Source organism: Ixodes scapularis, unplaced genomic scaffold (genome assembly GCF_016920785.2).
Source record: "Ixodes scapularis isolate PalLabHiFi unplaced genomic scaffold, ASM1692078v2 PGA_scaffold0__279_contigs__length_252992795, whole genome shotgun sequence".
NCBI lineage: Eukaryota > Metazoa > Arthropoda > Arachnida > Ixodida > Ixodidae > Ixodes > Ixodes scapularis.
The window spans coordinates 24383420-24409560 of record NW_024609835.1 but is presented as its reverse complement, the minus strand read 5'-3'; the positions used below and the strand labels follow the sequence as shown (position 1 = coordinate 24409560).

The 26141-nt window shown below is 46.9% G+C and overlaps 1 protein-coding gene across 1 annotated transcript in view; it reads right to left on the bottom strand.

The window, feature by feature from the left end:
• Positions 1-26141, bottom strand: part of LOC8034772 (arylsulfatase B-like) — a 53975-nt gene that overhangs the window by 12916 nt on the left and 14918 nt on the right. Inside the window, exons 4-7 of the mRNA XM_040210838.3 lie at positions 15946-16056; positions 15071-15193; positions 2294-2420; positions 225-518 (exon numbers count right to left, since the gene is read on the bottom strand). Coding sequence (XP_040066772.3) covers positions 225-518; positions 2294-2420; positions 15071-15193; positions 15946-16056 — 655 coding nt within the window. The remainder of the gene's footprint in view (positions 1-224; positions 519-2293; positions 2421-15070; positions 15194-15945; positions 16057-26141) is intronic.

The following is a 26141-nucleotide window of genomic DNA, read 5'->3' as shown; positions in this document are numbered from 1 at the left end:
AACATGGGCTGTCCGCAGGCCCAGTGAGCGTGGTTTTTCTCTTCATATCTTCAGCGCACATCGCATTTTTAAGTTGTAAACACATTTGGACTTTGACGACTCGCTCGGATCCTTCCCTTGTTCTTCGCGATTGGCTGTCTTCGTGCCCCGCGGGAAAGGTAACTCACAGACTTTTTATAGAGTGCAAGGAGGGGATCCATCGGCTCTAAACTAAAAACACTCACCTGCTGCTGAGTAGAGCGTCGGAAGCCAGTCGCTGATGTGCATGAGCTGGTCGGAGACACGGGGCTTCTTCAGGAACTTTGAGCTCCAAACAAAGGCCGGGACTCGGACGCCGCCTTCCCAAAGATTTGCCTTCGCTCCCCGCAGCGGCCAGTTGAAGCCCCGATTGGAAAAGAGACCGAACGGAGACCCGCCATTGTCCGAACTGAACGCGATGATGGTGTCCCCGAGCATACCAGCGTTTCTCAGGACCTCCACGACTCTTCCGATGGATTCGTCAAGGGCGTCTAGCATTCCTAAGTTTAAAAAAAAAACACAGCGGAAAATGAAGTTTTAATAGGAGATGGACGCACCTATACTTCGTGACAGCTTAAGAAACTCAGGGTGTGGCCTCTTATGATCACTCTTCTTGCTTTGTGATTCGTTCTTGGGTGTTTATATTGGATGGCGCCGCCATCTCGTTTCTTTTGGAGCAACGTTAAAATGTTCGGGATTAACCATGTCCTGTGTTTATTAGTTTTTTTTTTTCTGTTACCATATAATTACTAAATAGTCCTTTGGTACCGCGATCTATAGCATTCGCATGACATGCGGTGTCGAGTCAATCGGGCTTTCTTGTAGGTGTATACTAGTCGCGGGAATCACAAACACGCACCAGCCAGATGTTGGACAAATGATCGTCACGCCTTCAGGAAAAAAATAAACAAAATACATACTCCCGGGGGTCCCAACAGCCTATGAAGTAGGACCAGTCTAAAGGCAGCTGGCGTGTTGATGTGCGAAATCACGTTTTGATATCATGTAACCGCAAATCGACCGTGTGTGTCAATGAACAAAAAGTAAGGGCGCAAACGAGCAGGTGTACATTGCACATGGTTGAAAAAAAAACCGAGACTGCGGGTAAACGACACAACCCTAAAAAGTTAAAAACTTTTTAGGGTTGTGTCTAGAGTTATCCGTACATGGTGCAATTTGTGTAGCATGATTTGAAAAAAAAAAATATTTTACACGCGCAAAAAGTAATAATTTAATAGCGTGTATTCGCTTCCTACGGTAGAGTTCTGGACGAGCCCAGGCCAACTCGAAAACCCTGGCCGAGCCGGGTAAAACTAATTGTTTTCAAACCCTGACCGGGCTTGTCTGGGCCCGAGGTGTTTTTAATCTCCCACTGCCGAGGCGTCTCTCGCAAGGCCGAGCTCGGGTCGGGCTGGCCTGGGGCCGGACCAGATTAGGTAGCCATCCCGCCGGTCCGAGTGAGGGTTGGGTGAACGGGCCCGGGCGGGGTCGGGTGGCAAGAGGTCGGCCCGTGCAGTGCTCTAACCTAGGGTAGCCTTTTGCTAACAAAAGAAGTAGACTTTTGATAGCATACTCAGCCAGCGTCACCACCTAGGCATGACGTCAGAAACATGACTGGTATATACGCGGAAAACCTGTCCAAAACATAGCTTAATTGTTGTTCCTCCCCTCTCTTCCCTTCGCTTTCGGTCGAGGCCACTTTCTCAACGCGTGCACTGTAAACAAGGGAGCATGCCGGATCATTTTTAAAGATTCTTACTTCAGTAATAATGCGCGGGAGCCATGACGCCGGCAGCTCAAAATATACCAGGCCAACAGTAGTCTCATATATCCTCCCATATATGCCGTTTAAATTGTGACTAATGGTTTTGGCCTTCAGTGGACCGTTGTTGAGGATGAACTCATGGAGTGCTGAGAGAGTGGCTACGTAAGATTAATATGTATATATATATATATATATATATATATATATATATATATATCTTTAACATTCTCACTAAACAATTTAACGCATTCGAATCACACTTTTACCATAGTTTACACCTTTGATTTAACCCGATCATCGCGAGGCATAAATGAAACAAGACTTTATTTTAAAAAGAAATTGGCTAAAACCACATTCCAAACCGAGTTAAATTTAAGGCAATGTATGTAATGAAAATCATATTCAACTCTTTTCAAACCCGTCAGTAAATGATCTACATAATTCTTGGTGTTAAACAATAGAATCAAGCCTCAAGCCAAGCCAAACTGAATGCGTTTGCTTTTGTCTCACCGGCGTAAACGGTCCTGTTTGTCTCTCCTATATAAGGAAACTTCAGTAAATTGCGTTCAGGAGCTTGGAAAGGATCCTTCATCAATGCAGAATGCACCGCCTGATGACTGAAGTAGCAGAAGAAGGGCTGCGAATGCAAATCAAGCAGAAAACGTATTAGATACATCCCTAAACCCTGGATTACTTTTTTTTGCAAACGACAGATAGCCCGTGTCAGGTAGAACTTATAGACTCATTAACACTTCAGTCATTATTAAACCTAGAGTTCTACAAGGAGGGAAAGTACGCATCTGAGCTGGTTAGGAAACATCATTGTAAGAAAACCTCAGACTGTAACCAATAAAAAAACGGAGAGCTCTTGAGAAAGGAAATCGCTGCAGTTCATGCAGGGATCACTGTTTCCGTGATAAAGCAAAACAGCTTTTTTACGAAGGCCGTTTAATTTGACACTCAAGATGGTAATTTTCTTTCTTTCTAGCCAAGTTCAGTCCTCTTCTACTGACAGACACTGTTCTTGCAGGATATTTTACATATTCCTTCCTCTCAAATGGCGCTTACTGAGAGGCATCTTTAAGATTGTAGAGGAACTGATTCGACCTTTTCAGTCGTGCTTACTGGTGCTCTCAGCGGACAAGAGCGTATAATGGCGTCTAATCCTAGATAGCTTATCTCCACCTTGCACATATTCCAGCAGGATCGATGCTTCTTGTCTCCAAGCAACACCAACTGCCCTTTTCTTATCTGCTGCCTCCCCCAGAAGGATCGATGCTTTTTGTCTCCAAGCAACACCAAATGCCCTTCTCTTATCTGCTGCCTCTCATGCCCCTTAATCAAAAGCGCTCCGCTTATTACCTTTAGGTACTCCTCGTGCCATTGGCTCCACCTGTCACCTGAGAACTGTTGCTTGGATCTCCAGGCGTCTTCAATGCCTCCGCCCCAGCTTGCACCGGAGCTGGGAAGGCGCTGCTTTCCTCTAATTTTATCTGCTGTTGTGATGGCGACAGGACCCTCCGTTTCATTGTGAACGTACGTTAATGGGTGGTAGTTCATTGCACCCTCAACTTCCGTTGTCAGCGTGAGCATTATATCACTGCTGAGCAACTTCCGTTCAATGGCCTTTCTCATAGACGCTTTCATGGCTCTGACGTTGCGGTCGTAGAAGCCACCCTACTAAGGTGCTTGTTCCGCGGTATACTTTCCCCTGATCTGAGGAATCGCTGTGAAATATTTTACTGACGAAACTCCGCATTTTTTAGCATTTCAGTAGTGTCTTTGCCTTTTTTTTTATATGTTCTGGCATTGTCACTGTACACGGCAGGGCACATTCCCCTCTGAGCCACAAACCTTCGAAACTCCTGTATGAAGTTGCCCGTAGACATGCTGTGTAGGACTTTCAAGTGCACAGCTCTGGTTACTGAGCATGTGAAGATTACGATTCACATCTTATAATATAATAATAATAATAATAATAATTCTTGATTTTCTGTACCCACAAACAACTTTTCAGACTCCACTGTGATGCACAGACTAGTAAAATACAAATACCGCAAAAACTAAAATTCGCCTCTGCGGGAGATTTTGCGTAAAGAAGCCTGCCAAAGTCTATGCCCCTAACATTGAACAGGGGACTTTGCGTAAGCCTGTTTGATAATAAGGGCGATATCTCTAAATTCAGTGGTCTAGTGTTGTACGCCTTGCAATCTGCGCATTTGTTTAGTACCTTCTTAATCAACTTCCGGTGTTCAAGTACCCAGAACGTTTGCCTGAGGCGTGCCAGCATGTGAGACGGTGAACACTCTGCACTGCTCCGTGTGATGTGAGACGGTGAACACTCTGCACCGGTAGATCAGTGAAGTAACTCTCCCTCAATAGAATCATCTGGTGTTTCTCTTCAAAGCAGTGTTGGCTCTCCTGCAGACGACCTTCTAATCAGAGTACCCCATCTTCACTCTCAAAAATGTTTGCTCCATGTATAGCCTGCCTGTTCTCTTTATTTCTTGTTCTTATCGTCACATCGTGTTTCAGTGGTCTAGTTTGCTCTTGTTTTATGATATAACTCAGCTTCCTTAACTTTTTCCGCTGTCAAGGGACCTGTGGCGCTGCTTCGTCTTGAATTTTTGACCTACCTGAATCTCCAAGCTGTCACCCTTAACAGTTTCACGAATGAGCTGAATCTTCGCATGTCAGTTATGTTAGTCAGTGTGAGACTCACCGTGAACATATCTGTTTTTAACGCTTTGCTTCGTTCTTCCTCGTGTAGCCAGTATTCATATGGTGGACGCGCTGTGTCGTTAGCGCAGCCAGTCTGGTCCTTTGCACCATAAGCGTGACGTCGCAAGTTGACACGATTTTATTCCTTTCGTCAATAGACCGGCAGGATATTCTTAGCTTTTCACGTGATTCCACGATTCTGGTTCAGACTTCGTAATTGTTTCTGTCAGTTTGTTTTCAACGAACCTTTCTTGCTTTCTAGTCTCCTTGATCCAGTGGGTAACGATCGGGGAAACTGTCCATAGGCATGTCTCTGTAAATTTCCAAGAAATATGTTTTTACATACTAATTCATGCTTGTGGATATTTTGATGCGAGTAGCTCTGGTCTGGTTACGAAGACCGTTTTCAATGAGAAAATTTTTCCTTTTGCTAGGCGCAGCTGCGTTTCCTTGTCTTCTTCCTCGTAAGTTGTCGCTAAGTATGCTGCAGCACCGTACGCAAAGGGGCTTGCGCCTGAAAAGCGTGCAGTTCCTTCTGTCTACTCGTTGTTGTCTAGGGCCATTATAACGTCTTGGTATACAGACTTGCTCAGTACTTCTAGTTCATCTATTCCTGTTGTACATTATCTCGTGCCATTTTTTGGCAGCAGATACTGAAATGTAATGCTTTTCTTCTACAGGTGTTGGAATTCTCTTCTTGCTCTTATTGAAAATGAAGTCAGCATTCCTAAGGGATCAAACAGCCTCGCCGTTATTTGCCGCACTTGCCGCTTTGTAAGAGGTGCTCATTGTACTTCACCATCCACCTTTTTACTGAAAATTCAAGCTGGCCTAAGACGTCCTCTCTTATTAAGTACTACACTTCATTCTCATCTGGTTTCGTCAGCTTGTCATGGTTCTTATCGCCGTGCGCAAACTTCTCTTGTACCTCTTCGTTGTTCGACACCCATTTTCGTAAGTTCATTGTCGCTCTGGAAAGATGCATCGCGCTCCACGATACATCTACTCCAGAGGAGTTTGGCAGCAGCGGCGGCTTACGTGCCTAAAAATTAAAATTTCTTCTCGCAACTTTACAGTTTTCCAAGAATCGCTGAGCGCGGGTGGCTGCTATCGTAGAAGTAGCAGGCCTTCGGATCTGCTCTTCCTACTCAACGTGACAAGTCACCTTCAGTGATCACTCACCATTATCGCCCTGTGCCACCCACCAGTAAACTTTAAAATTGTCGCCAGCGACACCATCGTCTGCGCTAAAAAGAGCTGTTCGGATGCACGGACCATCACTTTAGCAGCGGCAGCGGCGTCAAAAGTGCACAGTCGGCTAAAATCTTGCCCGTGTTACTTCCAGGTTAGTCCTGAATTTTATTTTATATAAAAGTGCATTGACTGATTGTTGTTGTTCCTGCTGCAAAAAATCCGTTTATTTTGAATCGTTTCTTGCTTTGTTGTGCTTCTCGAAGATTTCGGAGAAAGATGATGTTTGTTTAAAATGTCGCTCCGAAGTCGGCAGTAATGAAAATGCCTTTACGTATTCAGAATGCGACTGCTTCTACCACTTGGGCTATTGCTCCGCTGTAACCAAGATAACGTACAAATCTGAAGGGTACGGTTTAAAGAAGTCTTGGCGGTGCCAACGATGCAAACGAGGAGAATCAGGGGGAGGGTGGGGGGGGGGGGGGGGAGCGCAGGCAGGAAAAAATAAACCTGACCTTAATGTAGCGAACTTACTTGCGGATATAAACCGTAAGATGGAAAGCATAAAACCCCTGAAAACGACAGTTAAGTATATAGAAATCATGCCTATTATAAGGTGTTTTCTTTTGTTAGAGCTTTCCTGAGTTGCGTCGGCATTGTATTTTTTTAGCCTTTGTGGGTGTCGGCGTTTTGGAGGGAGCGTTTGCGTGGGCAGAGCGGCCGAGAAGCGGGAGCGGTTCCCCCGCCGGTCGTTAAGAGACGTCTCGGGTTTCGGGAGTCTGCTCGGACAGATCCTTGGGACAGCCCGTTCTTGCAGCTGCTTGCGGCTTTTAGCCGAATGCGCCTGTATATAGAGGGTTTTGCCGCTTAGTGTAAAATCGTCTCTCTTTGCCCGATGCAATAATTTAGCGGTTGGCGCCAGTCAGACTGGGAAAATCGCAGAGAACAACTCTACAATGAATTTAGGTTTGGCGGCTGGAGCGCCAGGATGACAGCTCGCCGACCATTGGAGAACAGTGTACCACGTGTGAGTGGCGGAATTTGAAGAGATTGGTCGGTTCCTCAGGGGAAAGGAGGCCCTATAAGGGCCTACAAAAAGTGTGCGGAGAGGATTTTGTGGAATTCGGACTTTGGAGTTGATGGAGAGAAATTGGCGACGGGGGTCGACACTTTAGACGATGAAGGATGGTCTCCCAAGCTGGGACTTCTAACTAGAGTGTACATAAATGCACATAGTTCTATTCAAGCAGTGAGTCGACCCGTCACTCAGCGACGTTCGTGCCACCATTTTCCAGACCATCGGAGCGGAACCTGCCTCCCACACCACGGGGAGGAACAACAACAACAACAACAACACTACTTTAACTGGCGCAGTCGACAGGATGGTGGCGCGATTTCCGGTGAGACGACGTGGCGGCGACCTGCGGGCAAGTACGTGAGCTTCGGCTCAACGGCGGACGAGGCAGCATTCCTGTGAGAAGCCTCGTGGGCTCCGGCCCGAAGTGACCAAGACGGCATCCCCGTGAGAGGTCTTGGGGGTTTCGACCCGACGTCAACAAGTGGACGAGGCAACATCCACGTGAGAAGCCTCGTGGGCTCCGGCCCGAAGTGAGCAGGACGACGTCCCCGTGAGAGGTCTCAGCGGTTCCGACCCGACGTCAACGGTGGACGAGGCAACATCCACGTGAGAAGCCTCGTGGGCTCCGGCCCGAAGTGACCAGGACGACATCCACGTGAAAGGTCTTGGTGGGTTTCGACCCGAAGAGAAGAACGCGACATCCCCGTGAGAGGCCTCGTGGGTTTCGACCCGATGTGAACAAGGCGACATCCTCGTGAGAGGCCTTGTGGGTTACGACCCGAAGAGAACGAGTGGACGGAGCAACATCCACGCGAGAAGCTTCGTGGGTTACGGCCCAAAACACAGCGACGACGCAGCATCGTCAACGTGAGAGTTTGCGTGGTGTTACGACAAGAAGAACGGACCAGCCGGGCCCGAACCCAAGACCAACTTAGGCGGGTGACGTCCAGCGACACCGGAGAGTCATCGCCTCAGGTGCGGCGCACTGACACAGGTGGGACTCATTTCTGTTTTCTCCGGGTTTCGCGTGTCAGTGGTGTCGCGTTCGAGGACTAAAGGAACTCGAGGTACAACGTGTAAGAACGGTGATAAGAGCCGGGCGATGTTGGATGACGTATCAAAAGGGGGAGGGAGTGAAAGGGAGAACGCTCTCCAGCTAAAAATTGCATCGTTAAGACTCAAACCCGAGATAGCGAAATTTTACGCTAATCAGGACGATTAGAATTGGCGCCGCGGTGGGAAAGATGAGGGCCAGGTTGGATTGAGCGGAAAATCTGAGGCGGTCGTCAAGACGGGCGAACAACACCTAGTGGACTGGGAGAGTCACCTGCTGCCCTGGACGACATGCCCGGAGCAGGTGAACCTCGAGGCCCGTTTCGAAAGCGTGAGCGACGTTGACGGCGGCGAAGGGAGTGAGAGCGATAACGCGTTTGAGCTAAAAATTGCAGCTCTAAAAGCCAGGCTCGAGATCGCCCAATTTAATCTTAAGCAGGCAGAAGAGAAGTCGCGCCGCGGTAGGAAAGACAAGGGCCGAGTCGGAGCGGGCGGCGCATCCGATGCGGTTGTCAAAACGGACAAGGGGCACTCCAAACCCACCGAGAAGACAGACGCGTACAGCGATGACTGCGGCGACATCGAGGTCGAGCCGGCGGTCCAGACGGGCAGGGGGTACCCCAAGCCCACCGGGAAAACGGACGACGACGACGGGTGGCCCGAAACCTTGCTTCAGCGGGAGAAGGGTGAAGATCCGGAAGAAGACTGCGAGGAGAACGCATACGGCGATGACCGCGGCGGCCGCGAGGTGAAGCCCATTAATAGGAGAGCTGGCGCCGACGAGACAGAAGCACCCACAGGTGATCCGGTGACGCAAGGAGGCGAGAGCGGGAGCGAAGGTGACGGCGGCGACGAGGGGACGCACCTGGTTGGCGACCTCGAGCGCAGGGATCCAGGTTACCCCGGTGCACCGGCCACCGCAGCACTGGGATAGGCAAGCGCCGTCCCAGGCTGGAAACAAGCAGCTGCGCAAGGGGCGCAGCGACAGGTCGGAGTCGGCGCTCGAGAGGCGCCCCGGGTCCGACCCTGCATCGGCTCCGGGCTATGACGCAGACGACCGCGGCGAGAACGTGGACGACGGCGAGAGGACGGCGGAAAGGGTCTTGATCCTTCCGATCCAAGCGTCGAGACGGAAGCTCCGACTGCGGAGAGGCACCGACTTCGGGACCGCGGCCCTGTCGTCGCCGAAGGTCAAGACGGCGGTGCATCGCAGGGCGACTCCCAGGAAAAAGGTTGAGTCAAACGACTCCAGAAGGGGGAGTCTGGACGCAAGGTGCTGCGGGAACGGCAGGTGCGAAATGAGCACAAGGGAGAGGAGGAGGCCACACCGGTCAGTGCCCAGAGCTCGCACGCGTGAACAGCAGACTTCAAGTTTGAGCTCGGGATCAGCGAGTGTCGCGGAAGCGACTGACTGCGCACCGCCCCAGGCAGTCCTCAGAACGTCTTTAACGGCGACGAGATGGACGACAAAACGGCCGCGATTAGGGGGTTAGCTAGCCAGGCTACTAGGTTTTTATTTCACTTTTAGTCTACATTTATGTCACGGCCCCCCTGATTCATTGTTCTTTTGGCCTTCGGTTGGCCCCTCAATATATTATATTGCACGAAATATATATTTTTTGTGTTCGGTTTTTATTCTCTGCGGGAGAAGTTTGAGTGTACGCACGTAATTGAAACGTGTTTCGTAGCTTTACCGTTGGTAAGCACGTCGAGGCTAAACAGGCATGATTAGGGCGTGGTCATTATGCCATAGTTTTGAGAGCTCCCACCACTGATATTGCGGGACCCTGGAATGTACAGGAGTGGGTCCAACTTCTGTGTGATCGTTGGTGGCAGTTTGACTTTGAATGCAACACCTATCATGACAATTATTTTTTTTTATTTTGGACCCATTGTGGTTTGTGCCCAGATGATGATGATGATGAATCTTTTTTTTATCAATACCGTTTGATTCTGTTGACATTTAAGGATGAGCGCTTGGTGAACTTTTAGAGCGTAATGTTGACGTGGATGGTTTTGGTTAATTGTGGGCCAAGCGGTCGGTTCGAATATTTTCCAGTGCGATATTCGAGGAAGGAATTTATGTTGCGCTTACATCAAGTGTCAACGCAACAGTCTTGGTGGAGAGGAGTTAAGTATATAGAAATCATGCTTATTATAAGGTGTTTTCTTTTGTTACAACTTTCCCGAGTTGCGTCAGCATTTTTTTTTTTTTTTTAGCTTTCTTTGTGGGTGTCGGCGTTTTGGAGGGAGCGTTTGCGTGGGCAGAGCGGCCGAGATGCGAGAGCGGTTCCCCCGCCGGTCGTTAAGAAACGTCTCGGGTTTCGGGAGTCTTCTCGGACAGATCCTTGGGACAGCCCGTTCTTGCAGCTGCTTGCGGCTTTTAGCCGAATGTGCCTGTATATAGAGGGTTTTTCCGCTTAGTGTAAAATTGTCTCTCTTTGCCCGATTCAATAATTTAGCGGTTGGCGCCAGTCAGACTGGGAAAATTGCAGAGAACAACTCTACAAGGAATTTAGGTTTGGCGGTTGGAGCGCCAGGATGGCAGCTTGCCGACCACTGGAGAAGAGTGTACCACGTGTGAGTGGTGGAATTTGAAGAGATTGGTCGGTTCCTCGGGGGAAAGGAGGCCCCTACGGGCCTACAAAAAGAGCGCGGAGAGAATTTTGTGGAATTCGGACTTTGGATTTGACGGAGAGAAATCGGGGACGGGGGTCGAGACTTTAGACGATGCAGGATGGTCTCCCAAGTTGGGACTTGTAACTTGAGTGTAAATAAATGTACATAGTACTATTCAAGTAGTGAGCCGACCTGTCACTCAGCGATGTTCGTGCCACCACGCTCCAGACCATCGGAGCAGAACCTGCCTCCCACACCACCGGGAGTAACAACAACGACAACAACACTACTTTAACTACGACTGTTGACAACATCAAAAAAGAAATTTCAAGACGCGTCAGACAAGTATGATGACGTCCTCAGAAACCAAGTTTGGTATCACAAAATAATTAAAAAGTTTTGAAAACGTATAGACGCTGCTGGAAACGCGAGCCCGGCTAAAGAAATCGAGCGATTGGAAAATGAAATCAGCGATCTTCAGTGACAATCAAGGAAACTAAACCTCGAGATTCACGGCGTTATCATTCTCTTGGGTTTTGCACATAATCCTCCAGAATATCTCTCTCATGGCATTATCAAAACGGAAAATGAGAACATGCTTGATAAGGTCACTGAGTCAGTGTCCAGATTGCAGCTTCGACACCTAACAGTTAACGAGGTGGTTACTATACACAGATTGCCTGCGAAACCCGATAAGCGGCCGCACATTATCATCCGCTTTGCCATACAAACCTAGAGAAAACAGTAAATGCAAAACAAGCAAAAAAAAAAGCTGCGGGGAACCAAGCCCGATGTGTTTTTTTGTTGAAAATATGACTAGAAAAACAGGGCACTCCTCTGGCAGGCAAAAAAGTGGGCTAAAGGGACTGTTTTTTGGTATTTATGGCATCGCAAGGGAAGTTTTGTGGTACGAAGGCCAGATGATGACTGAGCAATTGTAGTGAGGAGCGAGGATGACCTGTTCCGTTTTAGTAGCTAGACCGGTCGTACTTCCCTTTTCTGTTTCATAAAGTGTTTCTCTCCTTTATGGCGAACAACTTCCCATTGCTGCCTAACGAACTAATATGCAAACTTGAGAAAGTGGCTCCTATTTGAATTGTTTGCATTTAAGTGCACAGTGAATCGGTAAATAAAAGAAAAACCTTGAAGTTTTTATTTATTTTTCATCACTAGTTTGGTGCTTTTTTATGATAGTATGTTTACCGAAACATGATACACTGAACATTTTGATTTCTAGCTTACCATCTTATAACACTCACATCTTAAATCGTACATAAAAGCGTGGCGGAGGATTGGCTCTCGTGACAAAAAATGTGTAATCGGTGATCTTTTTACTATGTTTTTATAACGGAAGATGTTGAAGTATTGTGCTTGCATTAAAACCAGAACATGTTCGCTGTTGTTTACCACCCACCAGATGGTAATGTTTAAGCATTTTTGGAAGTTTTTTTAATCGTTTTTGTCCTTCATAATCTAAGGTCAGTTTAACGATTTGTAGTGGTGACTTTAAATGCGTTTTCTGACAGCGCCACTAAAAAAATGGAGAGTCTTCTTGGTTTGAACGAATGTATAAATACCATCACCGATTTCACTAGAATAATTTTAATCAACAACTTTTTTACATTTGTTTATAACGAATTTTCACGTGGATCGAGTGAAAAGTGGAGTAATTAGTTGTGACCTAAGTGACCATCCTCCATTTTTTTTTTGTTTTTGCGTGTGGAATATAATCTACATATTATGAACCTTGCAGCACCTCGAGCTCCCTCCGTATATTGCAACGATTGGTTCTCACAAGTGCTTTGCGGGAGAGCAGTCGCTCCAGATTCCTTCGTGCCTTTGTAGCAAGAGGAATTTTTATGTAATCTTGTGAACTTTATCTTGAGTTTATTATACCGCGACGCCTGTTTTGATAGCTCGGTCGTTTTTGCGATAATGGATTTTACCACAAAGCGTAGTCTAACGAGCGCACCTTGGGTTTAGTGGAGAATGAAGCAACGGAGCCCAGCTAACACAATGCGACTTTTCCTTGATATTCTTTCCGGGCTTGGGGTTCGAGTTGTTCCGTGAATTCCCGTTTTAGTCAAAATAGTCGACTTCCGCAAGGTTGTAAAATAAACGCCTGCATTCGCCAGTAAACCGATGTTCTTTCTTTGCAGTTTGCTAGACGTATATTTTGTCCATAAGAAAGCGAGACTATTAAGGGGTGAATCCACTGAAGCTTCAGCTGGATAAAGATGACTGAACCACTAAACCACATCAGGGATTGCAAAAATACTTATTAGATAGATAATTAACTAAGATGTATTAATGAACTTTTTTACTTAGAAAAAGGTAAATATAGGGTTCCACTAGATCTTTTGCCAAATCTAAATGCCCCTGGTGGCATGGTGGCATAAATTATTCTGGGTACCAGTTGGCCACTTAGTTTTGATTTCAGTTTTAGATTTTTCATGACCATCATATCGTAACGCGGCACGCTGCTTGTGTATTCATTGCTGCGACTTTCTAGAAGTGTACAGTACTGTAGGCGTTTTTGAGATATACCAAAAAACAATTGACACTGTCTCTGGGGTTCCCAATGTGCCGGATTCTGGGCAAACGTAGGCAAGCATAGGATACATTGAAACGTCCCTGCTGATGCCCCTGCCGTTCGTGCACGTTCGCATGCGCGTGAGAACAAATTAGGCAGGCTTGAATGTTCACGTGCTTGATTGCAGGAGTACAGACAGCGGCGGTCTGTTCGAAACCGAAACCATGCCACTCCGCTTCGTGGCCAACTGGTTCCTAGCGTTCAACGCGCGAAATGTTGCATGGAGGGATATTTTAAAGTAGCCTATTAGAAACTTACTGAGAGCCACCGAAATCCCCCCAATCAGTGAACTTTATGAAGACTTAAAGCACGTGCGAAGCATGGGGTTGCTCTAAAGTTACAACTTACGCAGCAGGCGCATGTCTGGCAATAAGGAAATGCAGAAATGAGGAAATGCGGATGATAAGAATATCATCAACGTATTTGCACCGCCAGCGTTGTGCCTGTCACACAAGAAGAAATTTTAGCAAAATCCAACGCTTCACAAGTGCTTTAAGTATTCCTAAATTTGACAGATTTAGGGGCTTTCAATGGTGCTCAGCCTGTTTGTAATTGAAATTAAACGTTCATATTCACTAACTAATATGTAATTAGTAATCTTTAGTTAATTATTTCGCAATCTCTGACGTCCGTCGTGGCTTGTTCTTTGATCCCGAAGTCTTAATATCTCAACCACCCTACTGGTAGGAATGTTTTTTAATTCTTCACCGAAACACACGGTATGCTTCTAAGAGCGCTCATTTTGACCCCTTTAATGTATAGAGAACATACATCTGTAAATTAATTTCAAAATGTAATTGAATTACAATTGCTTCATTTCAAAATCGGTTTCCGACAATTACAATTACTAATGCGTGAAAAGTAATTAATTACAATTACGAAATAATTTAAAAAGTAATGCAATTACTTTACAATTATTTACTTCTGAAAGCGACCCTGGGCCATATAACTTGAAACGAGTCGTATCAAATGCAAAGTATTTGTTCATTCGTTGCCCCAATGTCTGAGGAGGCTTCTGCATCGCTGGATAAATGCAACGTATTGTACTTTCCTTTTATGAATTTTGTTAAATTCATGCTAGAACTTGACAGTTTGGGGCAATAAAGTACTACGTTCTTATATTTTAAAGAAATAATAATAAATTAGTTCCTATGCTGGAAGACGCCAGACCGCTACAGAAAAAATTGGGTTGACATGCAACAATCACATGCAACAATAACAAAATGCGACAATTCATATATTAATATTTTACAAGTATTTATATAAAACAGAAATCAACACGCGCTAGTACGACGGCATTCACATACAAACATCACGGTATTGTAAATTATTTACATTGAGTTAAAATCCTAATGGTTCAAAAATATATAAGAACCAAATCGGGGCTTCCGAATCACTGCTGACAGTATTCACAGGTGCCAGGTCAGTCTCCAAAATGCTTATGCAAATAATATCAGAAGTAAAACCAACAGAGATACAATTCTGTGACAGTACTGGAAAAAGAACGTATAAAACTGGCAAAAAAAATTCATAGACAATTAAAATTATTACGCTCGGCTGAAAGCTGAATAAAAAAATTTTGTTTTTCCTTTCAATGTTTTTGGAATGTTTATGCTATTGTTTTCTGCTCGCTCCGCAGACGGCGCCACACGGCGCCGTTGAGGTAGACTGCAAAGAGGGTTGTCTCACAGCCCGCAGTGTAAGCAACAAAACAACAAACGCAATATTATTTTTGTTGTCCGTGTATGTGCGTGCGTGTCTATGTGTGCGAGTGTGTCACCGAGCGCCAGGCCGCTTGTGCGAGCGCTGAGGCTTTCAGAGAGGTTCCGTCGGCTCCACAAAGTCTTCCGAAAGTAATTGTAATTGTGACTGAAATTTGGCAATTACTGATGTAGGAAGCATTATATAACAATTGCAATTTTTTGCCGAAAGTAATTAAATACGATTTGAAATTACGAAGAAAAGTAAATAAATTACAGTAATTCAAATACTGTAATTGAGTTACTACGCAAGTATGATGGAAAAATAATACCTTCGATTTGTTTCGGTTTATAACGAGGGAAGCGAATCTGTTGGTGAAGAGATCGGTACTGTAGTGCCCGGTCTCATTGAACACGGGCGTCTCGTTGTCTCGGAGGTCGAGTCCAATGTGGTCCTGTAAGTAGTCTCCAAATGGTTTACGAAGTCAGGGAGTACTGTCGTTGTCAATTCGCCCAAACAAAGCAGGAGAAGCTGAAGCTTATTGAAAATTACATAAAAGGCTTGCGCTGAACGGAGGAAGGCCTTAGATGCGCATCTACACTTCGCTAAGAGTTACAGCTCGTTTTTCACGTCCTGTATAATCCCAGTTTATCAGTGTTACGTCAGCAGCAAATTTGAGGCCTTCAGGAGGATCCGTTCAAGTGGTCAGCTTGTTATATATCGGGCAGATGTTTAGTTCACTCAACTTTATTCGCATGTTTTAGAGCGCAGCTCTAAGGCGCCTGTTTCCGGGTTGAGCGGCGTCGCCGTTGGCGAAACCGCGCGCGTTGCATTATGAGATGTTTTCCCGCTAAATTTAGCGGGGAAATTCATGTCACATGACCTCAACACCAATTCAGTTACCCTGCTAAAGTTAGGGGGGAAATGACATCACAACCTCTTGTCACGTTACCCATGAACAAATTCAGGGGCAGAAGGAGAGGAGGAGAAAAGGAGGAGGAGGGGAGGAGGGGGAGTAGGAGCAGGAGGAGGAGCGTAGGGAGAGGGTGGGAAAGGGGAGGAGAGGTGGAAGGGAGGAGGGTACAGTGGAGGAGGAGAGGCATACCCTCCCCTCCAAAACCGCCCCTCCTCCTCCTCAAAAGCTGCGCTCAGTTTCCAATACAGAGATTTGTGAACGCCTTTCATTTTATCGTCCTTTTTACTTACAGTTCCAGCGGTGTGGTTGTAGTAATCGCTTGTACCCGTATAATAGCCGAAGAAACTGTCAAACCCTCTTCTGGGTGGCGTGTATTCCGTTTTAAAGAATCCCAAGTGCCACTGAAAAAAATAGTGTTACTTTTCACTGTCCGTTTTCAGTCAGGTTATTAGTAAAAGTCTACACAAATTCCCGTCTTAAACCTAAAGTGGTTGTTGATTTAAAAATGAAACAAGTCTTTAAATGTCAAAGATTAAGTGTGCTGGTATTTTAAATGTATTTAAAGCCTTTGGATCTATGGGCGACCGTTAATGGGAATAAAAAATTGGACTTTACTGAAATATCTAAACTGGTAAAGGGCCTTGGTCAGTTGAAAACTACAAGATGAAAACTTACATCGGCAGCTAGGTAATTATAATATTTATGTATTGTTATTCTCGTTTAATGTCAGTTTTATGTGTCTTTCTCTCTTCCTCTCTCTCACCTACTTTATGTTTTAAGTGTCCAACTTTGGCGCGTAGCAAGATTAATTCGATAAGCGCGGTGAGTTTCTTCATAACGCAGAATGCGTACTATGTTAAAGCCTTGCCTGTCTAGGGAAAGATCAACATAAAGTTGCGACATTCAAGAGTGACGCGAAAAACAAGACAGCAAAGCCCACCCGCTAAATATTTGCGGGCTTACGTCTCGTTAAATTCAACGAATGGTGGTTACGCGACGACCCAATAATTAAGTAACGTAGGTAAGCGCAAAACAAAAAAAAAACAAAAAAAGGATAATGAAGTAAATAGGCATGAACACCCTTGCAACTAACTTTTATTTGAAAAAAAAACATACGTTGTAAAACAAACAGTCACATCTAATTTCGGTGTAACCCACGTAACAAAAAAGAGTGCTCATTTGCCGATTATAGCAGCGACGTGTCCCTTACTGAATTGTCGCTCTTTGCTTTGATGTTAAAAGCTCCATCTAACTGTCTACAAACACTATCTGGATACCTAGCCAAAAACCTGTAGCTGCTAAATGACTAGACGCATGGGAAACGATTGCAGTGAGTGACAAGGTGTCTTGACAGGGTAGCTTGCGTGGCAGCAGCATGCTGGCGCGCACGAGCATGACAGGGCAGTTTCATAAAGTAATCCCATAGTGCCTTTGGTGTATTTGGTGCGGTGCCTGGCTTTTGCAAGGGTCGGTAGAATCCCTGGGATTGTTGATCCTTCGGCAGAAACGCCACAACATATTGGGAGCAGAGAAAGTCACGGGTACATCGTACGGAGCGGTCACTTTCTTAATATTATGCCTGACCGATGCACATATACAGAATTAATACCTACCTTGCCGAATTGCTGCAGCAGGGTTGATTCTGTATCCCTTTAATTTTTTTGCCAGGCTTTCTGCCACCTAAACCAGGGTTTTCTGAGGGAAACCCGCTCTCTTTAGCCGCGCCACATAGTTCTCGAAACCTTTTTGTGCACCCTGCTTGCAAGACTTCTTGAGAGCCGCCTCTACATACATAGAGGCAATGCTTCATTTTAATACTCTTTGAATAGGGGGAGTTAGGCGGAAGTATAGATCTTTCTTTTTTTAACGTGGCTGATTCATTCAGCGGATATGGAACTTCTGTAGACTTAACACAATATCCAGAGACTGCAATCGTCCTTCTCTTGGTTGGTCAAGCCTGAATTTTAAGCCACTACAACATAACAAAAAGACCTTCAACACCTCCTTCACGTCAATAGTTAGTGTGTCAGTCTGTAAAATCATTCTCATATTCGGAAACTTTGAATCTGTTCGAGTCCAGCATTTCTCTGTGATGGCTCTTCCGCAGTCACTTTGAAAAATGTTGCACAAAAACGGAGCCACACGAGAGCCTATGCAGATGCCGATTCTTTTGGACAAATCGATCCCCTTAAAAATATTGTTAAGAAGAAAAAGAAGGGACGTTTTCGTGAGGGGACAAGAGAAGAAGAAGAGGCAGAGGCAACGAGCTTTGGATGATTGTAACCGCCATTTTCAATCTTCACCTAATGTAAATTAAATCATTGTATATATCTATATTTGTCGTAACATCTTGGTGGAGGTGCAGTCCGTCCATCTACCTCTCCGTCGCCACCAACCTGGAACTCCGGAGCCGACAGCTCCCCGTCTCATCTACCATAATGGCCTCCGGCAGCACGGCATCTGGCAGTACCCCACCGGAGGGCACACCGTCGCAACCCACCTCCCCTCTTATCATTGCCCACCCTCGTGATCCTGGAAACTTCACCGGATCCGGGGATCAAGATGTAGAACAATGGATCCACCTATACGAAAGAATCAGCGTCCATAACACGTGGGACCCAACTATCATGCTTGCAAACGTCATTTTATATCTACAAGACAGCCCGAACCTGGTTCCTCACCCACGAGGAAACTATTACGTCTTGGGACATGTGTAAGGAACAGCTACAACATCTCTTTGGCGATCCTACTGGTCGAAGGCTCTCCGCGAAGCGCAAGCTCGCTTCACGTGTCCAAACGCCCACAAAATCCTACATTACGTATATTCAAGATTTTCTTTCCCTTTGTCAGAAGGCTGATCCTGTCATGACTAACGCTGACAAAGTAACTCACATTCTTAAGGGTATTGCCGACGATGCATTCCAGTTGATTGTATTTAAAGATTGAGCCACAGTGGATGTTGTTATACAAGAGTGCAGGCGCTTTGAAGAGGCTAAAAAACGCCGGATCACAGCAAACTTCACACGCCTGCCCAACACGAAACCAACTTCCACCTGTGAGGATCCGCCTATATTTGAGAGGCAAATCATCCGGATAGTACGCCGTGAATTGGAAGCGATGCTGCCAACAGAAACCTCTGCTCTCCCTGCTGATTCAGGTAGTGCAGCAGTTCCAGTATCTGCTGTTCAAGCGCTGGTTCAACGAGAAATCCACCGGCTCGTCCCTCCGGAACGACCAGACAGCCGACGTCTGCCTCCTCGTCCTCTCCACCACTTGCCATCCACCAATTCTATGAGTCCACAACGTGATCCTAACGCATGGAGGACGTCAGATGACCGACCCGTCTGTTTTCACTGTCATGGAATCGGGCATATTGCTCGGTATTGTCGCCGCCGATTCAACGATGGACCGCGCATTTTCTCATCGACTGCCTACCGTCGGTCCTTTCAACGTCACTCCAGCCCACCAGCCAACCTCTACCCTCATGAAGATCACGAGCCCCGGTTGCCCACACGATACAGCCGTTCCCCCTCCCCCTATCTTCGCCGCTCACCCTCGCCCATGCCTCGTCGCTCAACATCCCCCACCCACGACCACCGCATTTCGGGAAACTAAACCGTGCAGCCTCGCGAAGTGGGGCTGCACCAAAACTCGTGCCCATTAATCCTGTACAGGAAGCTATAAGCAACACACAAAACGAACTTTTAGTTTCAATAGACCACGTTCCTATATTGACGCTTGTAGATACCGGTGCCGCCATCTCCATTATGAGAGAAGATCTTAGACGCCAGCTTCACAAGGTTTTGACGCCCCCGGATTCTAAGCTCCTCCGGGGTGCAGACAGCCGCGCTATCTCACCTCTTGGAATGTGCAGCGCTCAAATTACCGTAAACAATGAAACCACTCGCGTTCTCTTCACCGTGATTTCTAATTGCCCCCATGCTATGATTCTAGGATGGGATTTTTCGTCAACGCACGCCGCCCTCATTGATTGCGCCACAGGAACCATTGCCCTCGACCTTCCTACCTCGGCCCACACGTCTGAATCAATTCTTTCAAGATTATGCACCACTGGAAGTCATCGGATTCCTCCGCTTGCCGCCATTACCGTTGAACTTCACTCAAATCACTTTGTTGCCAATGGAGATTACGTTCTAACGCCTAACAAGGACCTATCTCTCGCAAAACAGCATGCCCTCCCGCACTGCATTGTTCCAATTTCCAATGGCCGCACCCACGTATGGATAGCTAACTTTAGTTCCAGTACACAAGTATTGCCAAAAGGTGCTTCCTTAGCAACAAGCTCAACGCTAGACACGGCCACCGTCTCCACTATTGCAACAGACCCTTCAACCCCTTCTAATTCAACCCGCCCAGGTCCCCTGGACCCTTTCAACATACTCACCATGGTAGACTCCACGTTGGACCCTTCCGAACAACAGCGCCTTCAAGATCTTCTATGGGAGTTCCATGACATCTTTGATTTTGACAACCGCCCCCTTGGCCAAACGACCCTTGCTACACACCGCATCAACACCGGCCACGCAACTCCCGTTCACCACAGATCTTACCGAGTGTCAGCCAGCGAACGCCGAGTCATTCAACAAGAAGTTGACACCATGCTTTCGAAGGACATTGTTCGACCTTCCTCTAGCCCCTGGTCATCGCCCGTTGTATTGACTAAGAAAAAAGATGGATCATGGAGGTTCTGCGTCGACTACCGTCGCTTGAACAAAATCACAAAAAAGGACGCTTACCCACTCCCACGTATTGATGACACGCTTCATTGTTTGCACGGTGCCGAGTACTTTTCCACTATCGACCTCCGCTCGGGGTATTGGCAAATTACAGTTGACGATTCAGATCGAGAAAAAACAGCATTTATTACACCAGATGGCCTCTACGAATTTAAAGTTATGCCATTCGGCCTTTGCAATGCCCCCGCGACATTCGAGAGGATGATGGATCGCCTGCTTAAAGGTTTAAAATGGACAACCTGCCTATGTTATCTCGACGACGTAATTATTTTTTCAATCACATTTTCCTCTCACCTCACGCGCCTGGCCCAAGTACTCGAACTTTTCTGTAACGCCGGCCTTCAATTAAACTCGTCCAAGTGCCACTTCGGCAGTCGTCAAATAAAAATTTTGGGCCATTTGGTGGATAAAACCGGCGTTCAACCAGACCCTGAAAAAGTAGCAGCTGTTCAGCACTTTCCAAGACCGCGCTGCACTAAGGATGTCCGTAGCTTTCTGGGATTGTCTTCATACTTCCGCCATTTTATACACCACTTCGCACATACTGCCCGCCCACTTAACAACCTTCTGAAAAAAGGCACGCCTTTTTTATGGCAATCGGACCAAGAACGAGCGTTTACGTGCTTAAAGACTGCTCTAACAACCAGCCCCATTCTAGGTCATTTTGATGACTCCGCACCCACTGAGCTACGCACAGATGCCAGTGGCCATGGGATCGGTGCTATTTTGGCTCAAATTCAATCCGGACACAACCGAGTAATTGCTTACGCTAGCCGCACGCTTTCTTCAGCCGAAAAAAATTACACGATCACCGAGCGGGAGTGTCTAGCGGTTGTGTGGGCAATAACAAAATTTCGGCCATACCTGTTTGGCCACCAGTTTTCTGTAATCACTGACCATCACGCCCTGAGCTGGTTATCGTCTATAAAAGATCCTGTCGGCCGCCTTGGATGATGGGCTCTTCGACTCCAAGAGTACGATTTCACCATAACCTATAAATCAGGGAAGCTCCATCAAGACGCCGACTGCCTATCCCGTTACCCCGTGGACTCTACTACCCACATCAATGAAGACACCGATATTCCCGTTCTTCCTATCTCGAACCTTCTGGACATTGCCCAGGAACAGAACCTCGATCCACTGCTGCACTCTCTCATTTCAGATCTGAGAGGTAACACCAATACACCCTCTTCAAGTCTCTACTCTCTCCAAAATGGCGTTCTATATCGACAAAATTTTCAACCCGACGGTTGTTCTTGGCTTCTGGTCATACCCAAGCACTTACAAACGTCGATTCTCGCCGAGCTGCATGACGCACCATCATCCGGTCACCTGGGCGTGGTCAGAACCTACGCCCGAGCGAAGCAACGATTTTACTGGACAAATATGTACAGAACAGTGAAGCGATACGTCACCTCGTGTGACTCCTGCCAGCGCCGAAAAACACCCTCCTCCCGTCCTCCAGGATTTCTACAACCTCTGAATCCTCCTGAACAGCCCTTTCACCGCGTAGGAGTTGACCTTCTTGGTCCCTTCCCTACTTCCTCAATTGGTAATCGCTGGATAGCGGTCGCGATCGATCACACCACACGCTACGCAGTCACAAGGCCCCTCCTGACCGGAACGGCAGTTGACGTCGCCCAATTCCTGCTCGAAGACATCATCCTCAAGCACGGAGCACCTCGGGAACTTTTGTCCGACCGTGGACGGCCCTTCATATCTCGCGTCGTAAGTGAAATCTTGAACCTCTGCTCCATTCTTCACAAAAAAACGACAGCCTACCATCCACAGACGAACGGCCTCGTAGAACGCCTTAATCGGACCCTTGCCGACATGCTCGCAATGTACGTTACCCACGAGCACAAAAATTGGGACGTTGCACACCCTAACGTAACTTTCGCATATAATTCCTCTCCTTATAACACAACCGGCTACTCTCCCTTCTATCTTCTTTTCGGTCATGAACCCCTCCTCATGTTGGACTCACTGCTTCCGCTACACCCCGAAGCCTCACTTTCCGACTATGCATCGGACGCCATAGGCCGTGCTGAAGAGGCACGACAACTTGCGCGCCTGCAAACTCTTGATTCTCAGGAACGGCAATGCGCCCGTTATGACAGCACCCACACTTTCGTCGCCTATTCACCAGGTGACCTGGTTCTGATCTGGACCCCACAGCGACAAGTCGGCCTTGCTCAGAAGCTACTACCTCGATATGCGGTCCTTATAGGATCCTCAACCGAACAAGTGACGTCAATTATACAGTGGAACCCGTCGAACCTCCCCAAAATAACCGCCATCGTCAAGTACAAATTGTTCACGTCCTCTGGCTGAAACCATACATCACCTAATCAAACGGCGGGACGCCGTTTCCACCCGAGGGGGAGTGATGTTAAGAAGAAAAAGAAGGGACGTTTTCGTGAGGGGACAGTAGAAGAAGAAGAGGCAGAGGCAACGAGCTTTGGATGATTGTAACCGCCATTTTCAATCTTCACCTAATGTAAATTAAATCATTGTATATATCTATATTCGTCGTAACAATATGTTCAATTTAAGTAAAAAGTAAAAAAATCCAGAAAATGTTTGACATTAATTCTACAGCAGCTCTGGAACAAAAGAAAACCGTTATCTACAATGCACTTTGTGACAGAAAAAAACAGGGTTTCGTGAGGCACCGAATAAAAAAGGTCTTCAACGTCGACAGAGAACGCACTTCGTATTCCCTGCGCACATTCTCTAAAAATATTGTTGATTCATTGGTAACTTTGCATGATGAATGGACCGCGCAACTTAAGAACGGTAAAATGCTCAAACAGGAAGCTAGTCACTTGAAACTGCCATGAATTCCTTTCGGTAACGGTAGCCCTTAAGGGACCCCAATTTTAGAGTGTTTTGCGGTGAAGAAAACGTCAGTTGCAGTTTCTTGCTTGCTTTGACACGTTTTGGCAGGTCAGATAGTTCCATGACACTGCGCTACTTCATAGCGCGGGCGTCCACCTTTGCTAAGGGTGGTGGACTCACTTACTTGAAGGTAGCATGAATGACAAGGCCCAACTTGATGACAGAGCGAGATGTGTGGCTGAAAGCGTGGACATCCTCCAGGGGTCTCTTGTCCGAACGAAAAAACACTTCAGGACCAACAGCATAGTCGACCGCTTCTTGGACAAGAACCTAAAGTTGCTCATTTCGGACAAGGATGAATGCTTCGTGGTCGCACCGTATGCCCCCTACGTTACCAAGGAAAGAGGAGCCATACATAAAAATATTGAGCAAGTGAGTCCATCATCACTAGCAATGGTGAAAGCCCGCTTTATAGAGATGCGCATTGTCATGGAACTACATGGGCTGCTAAAAAGTGTCAAAGCCAACAACAATCTGCAACTGGATAGTTTTTTCACCGCAAAAACCTATAAAATTTGGATCCCCTTAAGGACAATTGTTACCGAGATGTCAGGGAAGTTTCATGCGGCCGGTTCCATATGTAAGCATTTGACAGTTCTTGAGTTGCGTGTTTTGTTCATTGTGCAAAACTCCGAACGCATCATCGATTTTTGAGAGAGCGTGCGCAGAGAATGAGAACTGCATTCGTTGTCGACGTTGAAGACCTTTCTTATTCGGTGCCTCACGAGCCCCTGTATTTGTCTGTCAGAGAGTGTATTGAACATAACGCCATTTTTCCGTTCGAGAGCTCCTGTGGTATTCGCATTAAATATTTTCTGGAGATTTTCATTTTTTACTCAAACCATACATTTGTTTCTTTTGAAGTTCATCTTTTTGTGCAAAAGAGGGGCATCTGAATCGGCTATTGTAATGCGGCTGTTTTGTGAAACACTTTCTTTGTGCCTATGAAGAGCCATCTGAGACACTTGTGGACTAGAACAGATTCAAAGTCTTCGGATATGTGGAAGATTTTCACAGTCTGGTAACAGGCTGACACATTAACTAGAGAGGTAACAGAGGTGTTGGAGGTGTTTGCGACATGTTGTAGTGGCCTAAAATTAACGCATGAGGAGCCAAGGAAAGGACGATTACAGTTCCTGGACCTTGGGGCTAAATCTACAAAAGGACCATATTTGCTGCATGTATAGGCCACGCTCAAAAAAAAAATGTATATATCCATTTAACTTTAATAAATTCAAAAATAGTAAAAAAACATTGCCTCTAAGTGCCTAAAGGTGGCTCTGAATAAGCCTTGCAGGCACAGTGCCGAAGAACTTTCGAGAAGCAGGCAGTGCAGCAGGAGAGTGCGGGTTTCCCTCAGGGCACTCTGGTTGAGGTGACCGAAAATCTTGTGAACAAAATTAAGGGGTACAGAATCAACCCCGTTACAGGACCACGGCGAGGCCGGTTTTGATTTCGTATGTGCACACCGTCAAGCATAATCTTAAGATAGTGCCTGCTCGGTACGATATACTCGTGGTTTTCAGTGCATCCAATAGCTTTTTGCGGTTGTGTCGTAGGATCAACCATCCCTGTGATTCTACAGATCATTGCAAAACCGGAGACCGCACAGAATACACAGAGTGCACTTCGGGAGATGTGTATGAAATACCCTTTCATGCAGCTCTTCTTACATCGGCCAGACACGCAGGTGGTTCAATGATTGTGCGCGCGAACGTGCCGCGGCCACGCAAGCTACCCCGTCGGGACACCTTGCCACTCTCTGCGGTCGTCGTACATCTGCGCCCCGCCATTTAGCGAGAGCAGGCTTTCCGCAAGGTACCCAGAGAGGGTTCCGAAAGGGCTGCATTAAATTGTTTTTTTTTTTAATCAAAGCAAAAGCCGACCACTGCATAACTGACTGGTCACGGTCCTTACCAAGAAGTAAGTACCGTAATATCCCGAGAGATTCCCCACCCCCGAAAGATAGCCCACCCCTTTTTAGAGCGCAGCTCTTAGGGGCCCGTTTCCAGCCTGAGCGGCGTCGCCGTCGGCGTCGGCGTCGCCGTCGGCGTCGCCGTCGCCGTCGGCGTCGGCGTCGGCGTCGGCGTAACCGCGCCCCTCCCTCTCCTCCTCCTCCCTCTCCTTCTCCCCCTCCTCCTCCCCTCCTCCTCCTCCCCCTTCTCCTCCTCCCCCCTCTTCCTCCTCCCCCTCCTCCTCCTCCCCCTCCTTCTCCTCCTCCTCCCCTCATTGTCCGGCTTGAGCGGCAAGGAGGAAAGCAGTACGAAGGTGGAGGAGGGGGGGAGGAGAGACGAGGAGGCGGAGGCGAGGGGAGGGGAGGAGCTTGAAGGACGAGGAGGTGGTAAAGGAGAGGGAGGGGGAGCAGGAGGGGAGGAGGACTAGCAGGCATGATCACGAGGGAGGAGGAATATATCCTCCACTCCTCCTCCTCAAGAGCTGCGCTCCAATTCGGCGTTACGCGCCGAATTGTAAACGGCTTTCACTTTTTTTTGCCTGATTTGATATATTTTAACGCTGAAAAATACCCAATCCTTAATAATAGTAGTGTTAGGATCAATGATTGCCTCGGTGTAAATCTGGCTGGTTCGCTATGGCGGGATTTAAGCGAACCTTGCTGACTAGGAAGTAGTCATCTTTGCTTCGTTGCCCCTCGGCACCTGAACAAGCTTGGAGAGGGCCCGACCTAAAATAGCAATATGTTTTTTTAACCTCTTCGATTTTACACCGAAAGTTAGCCACTCCATATTTTGAGCCGATTTGCTCCTTATGTTAGGTGGGCTATCCATTGGTATTTTGCGGTACTCTTTTTTGTTCCAGGTTTTTCTCCG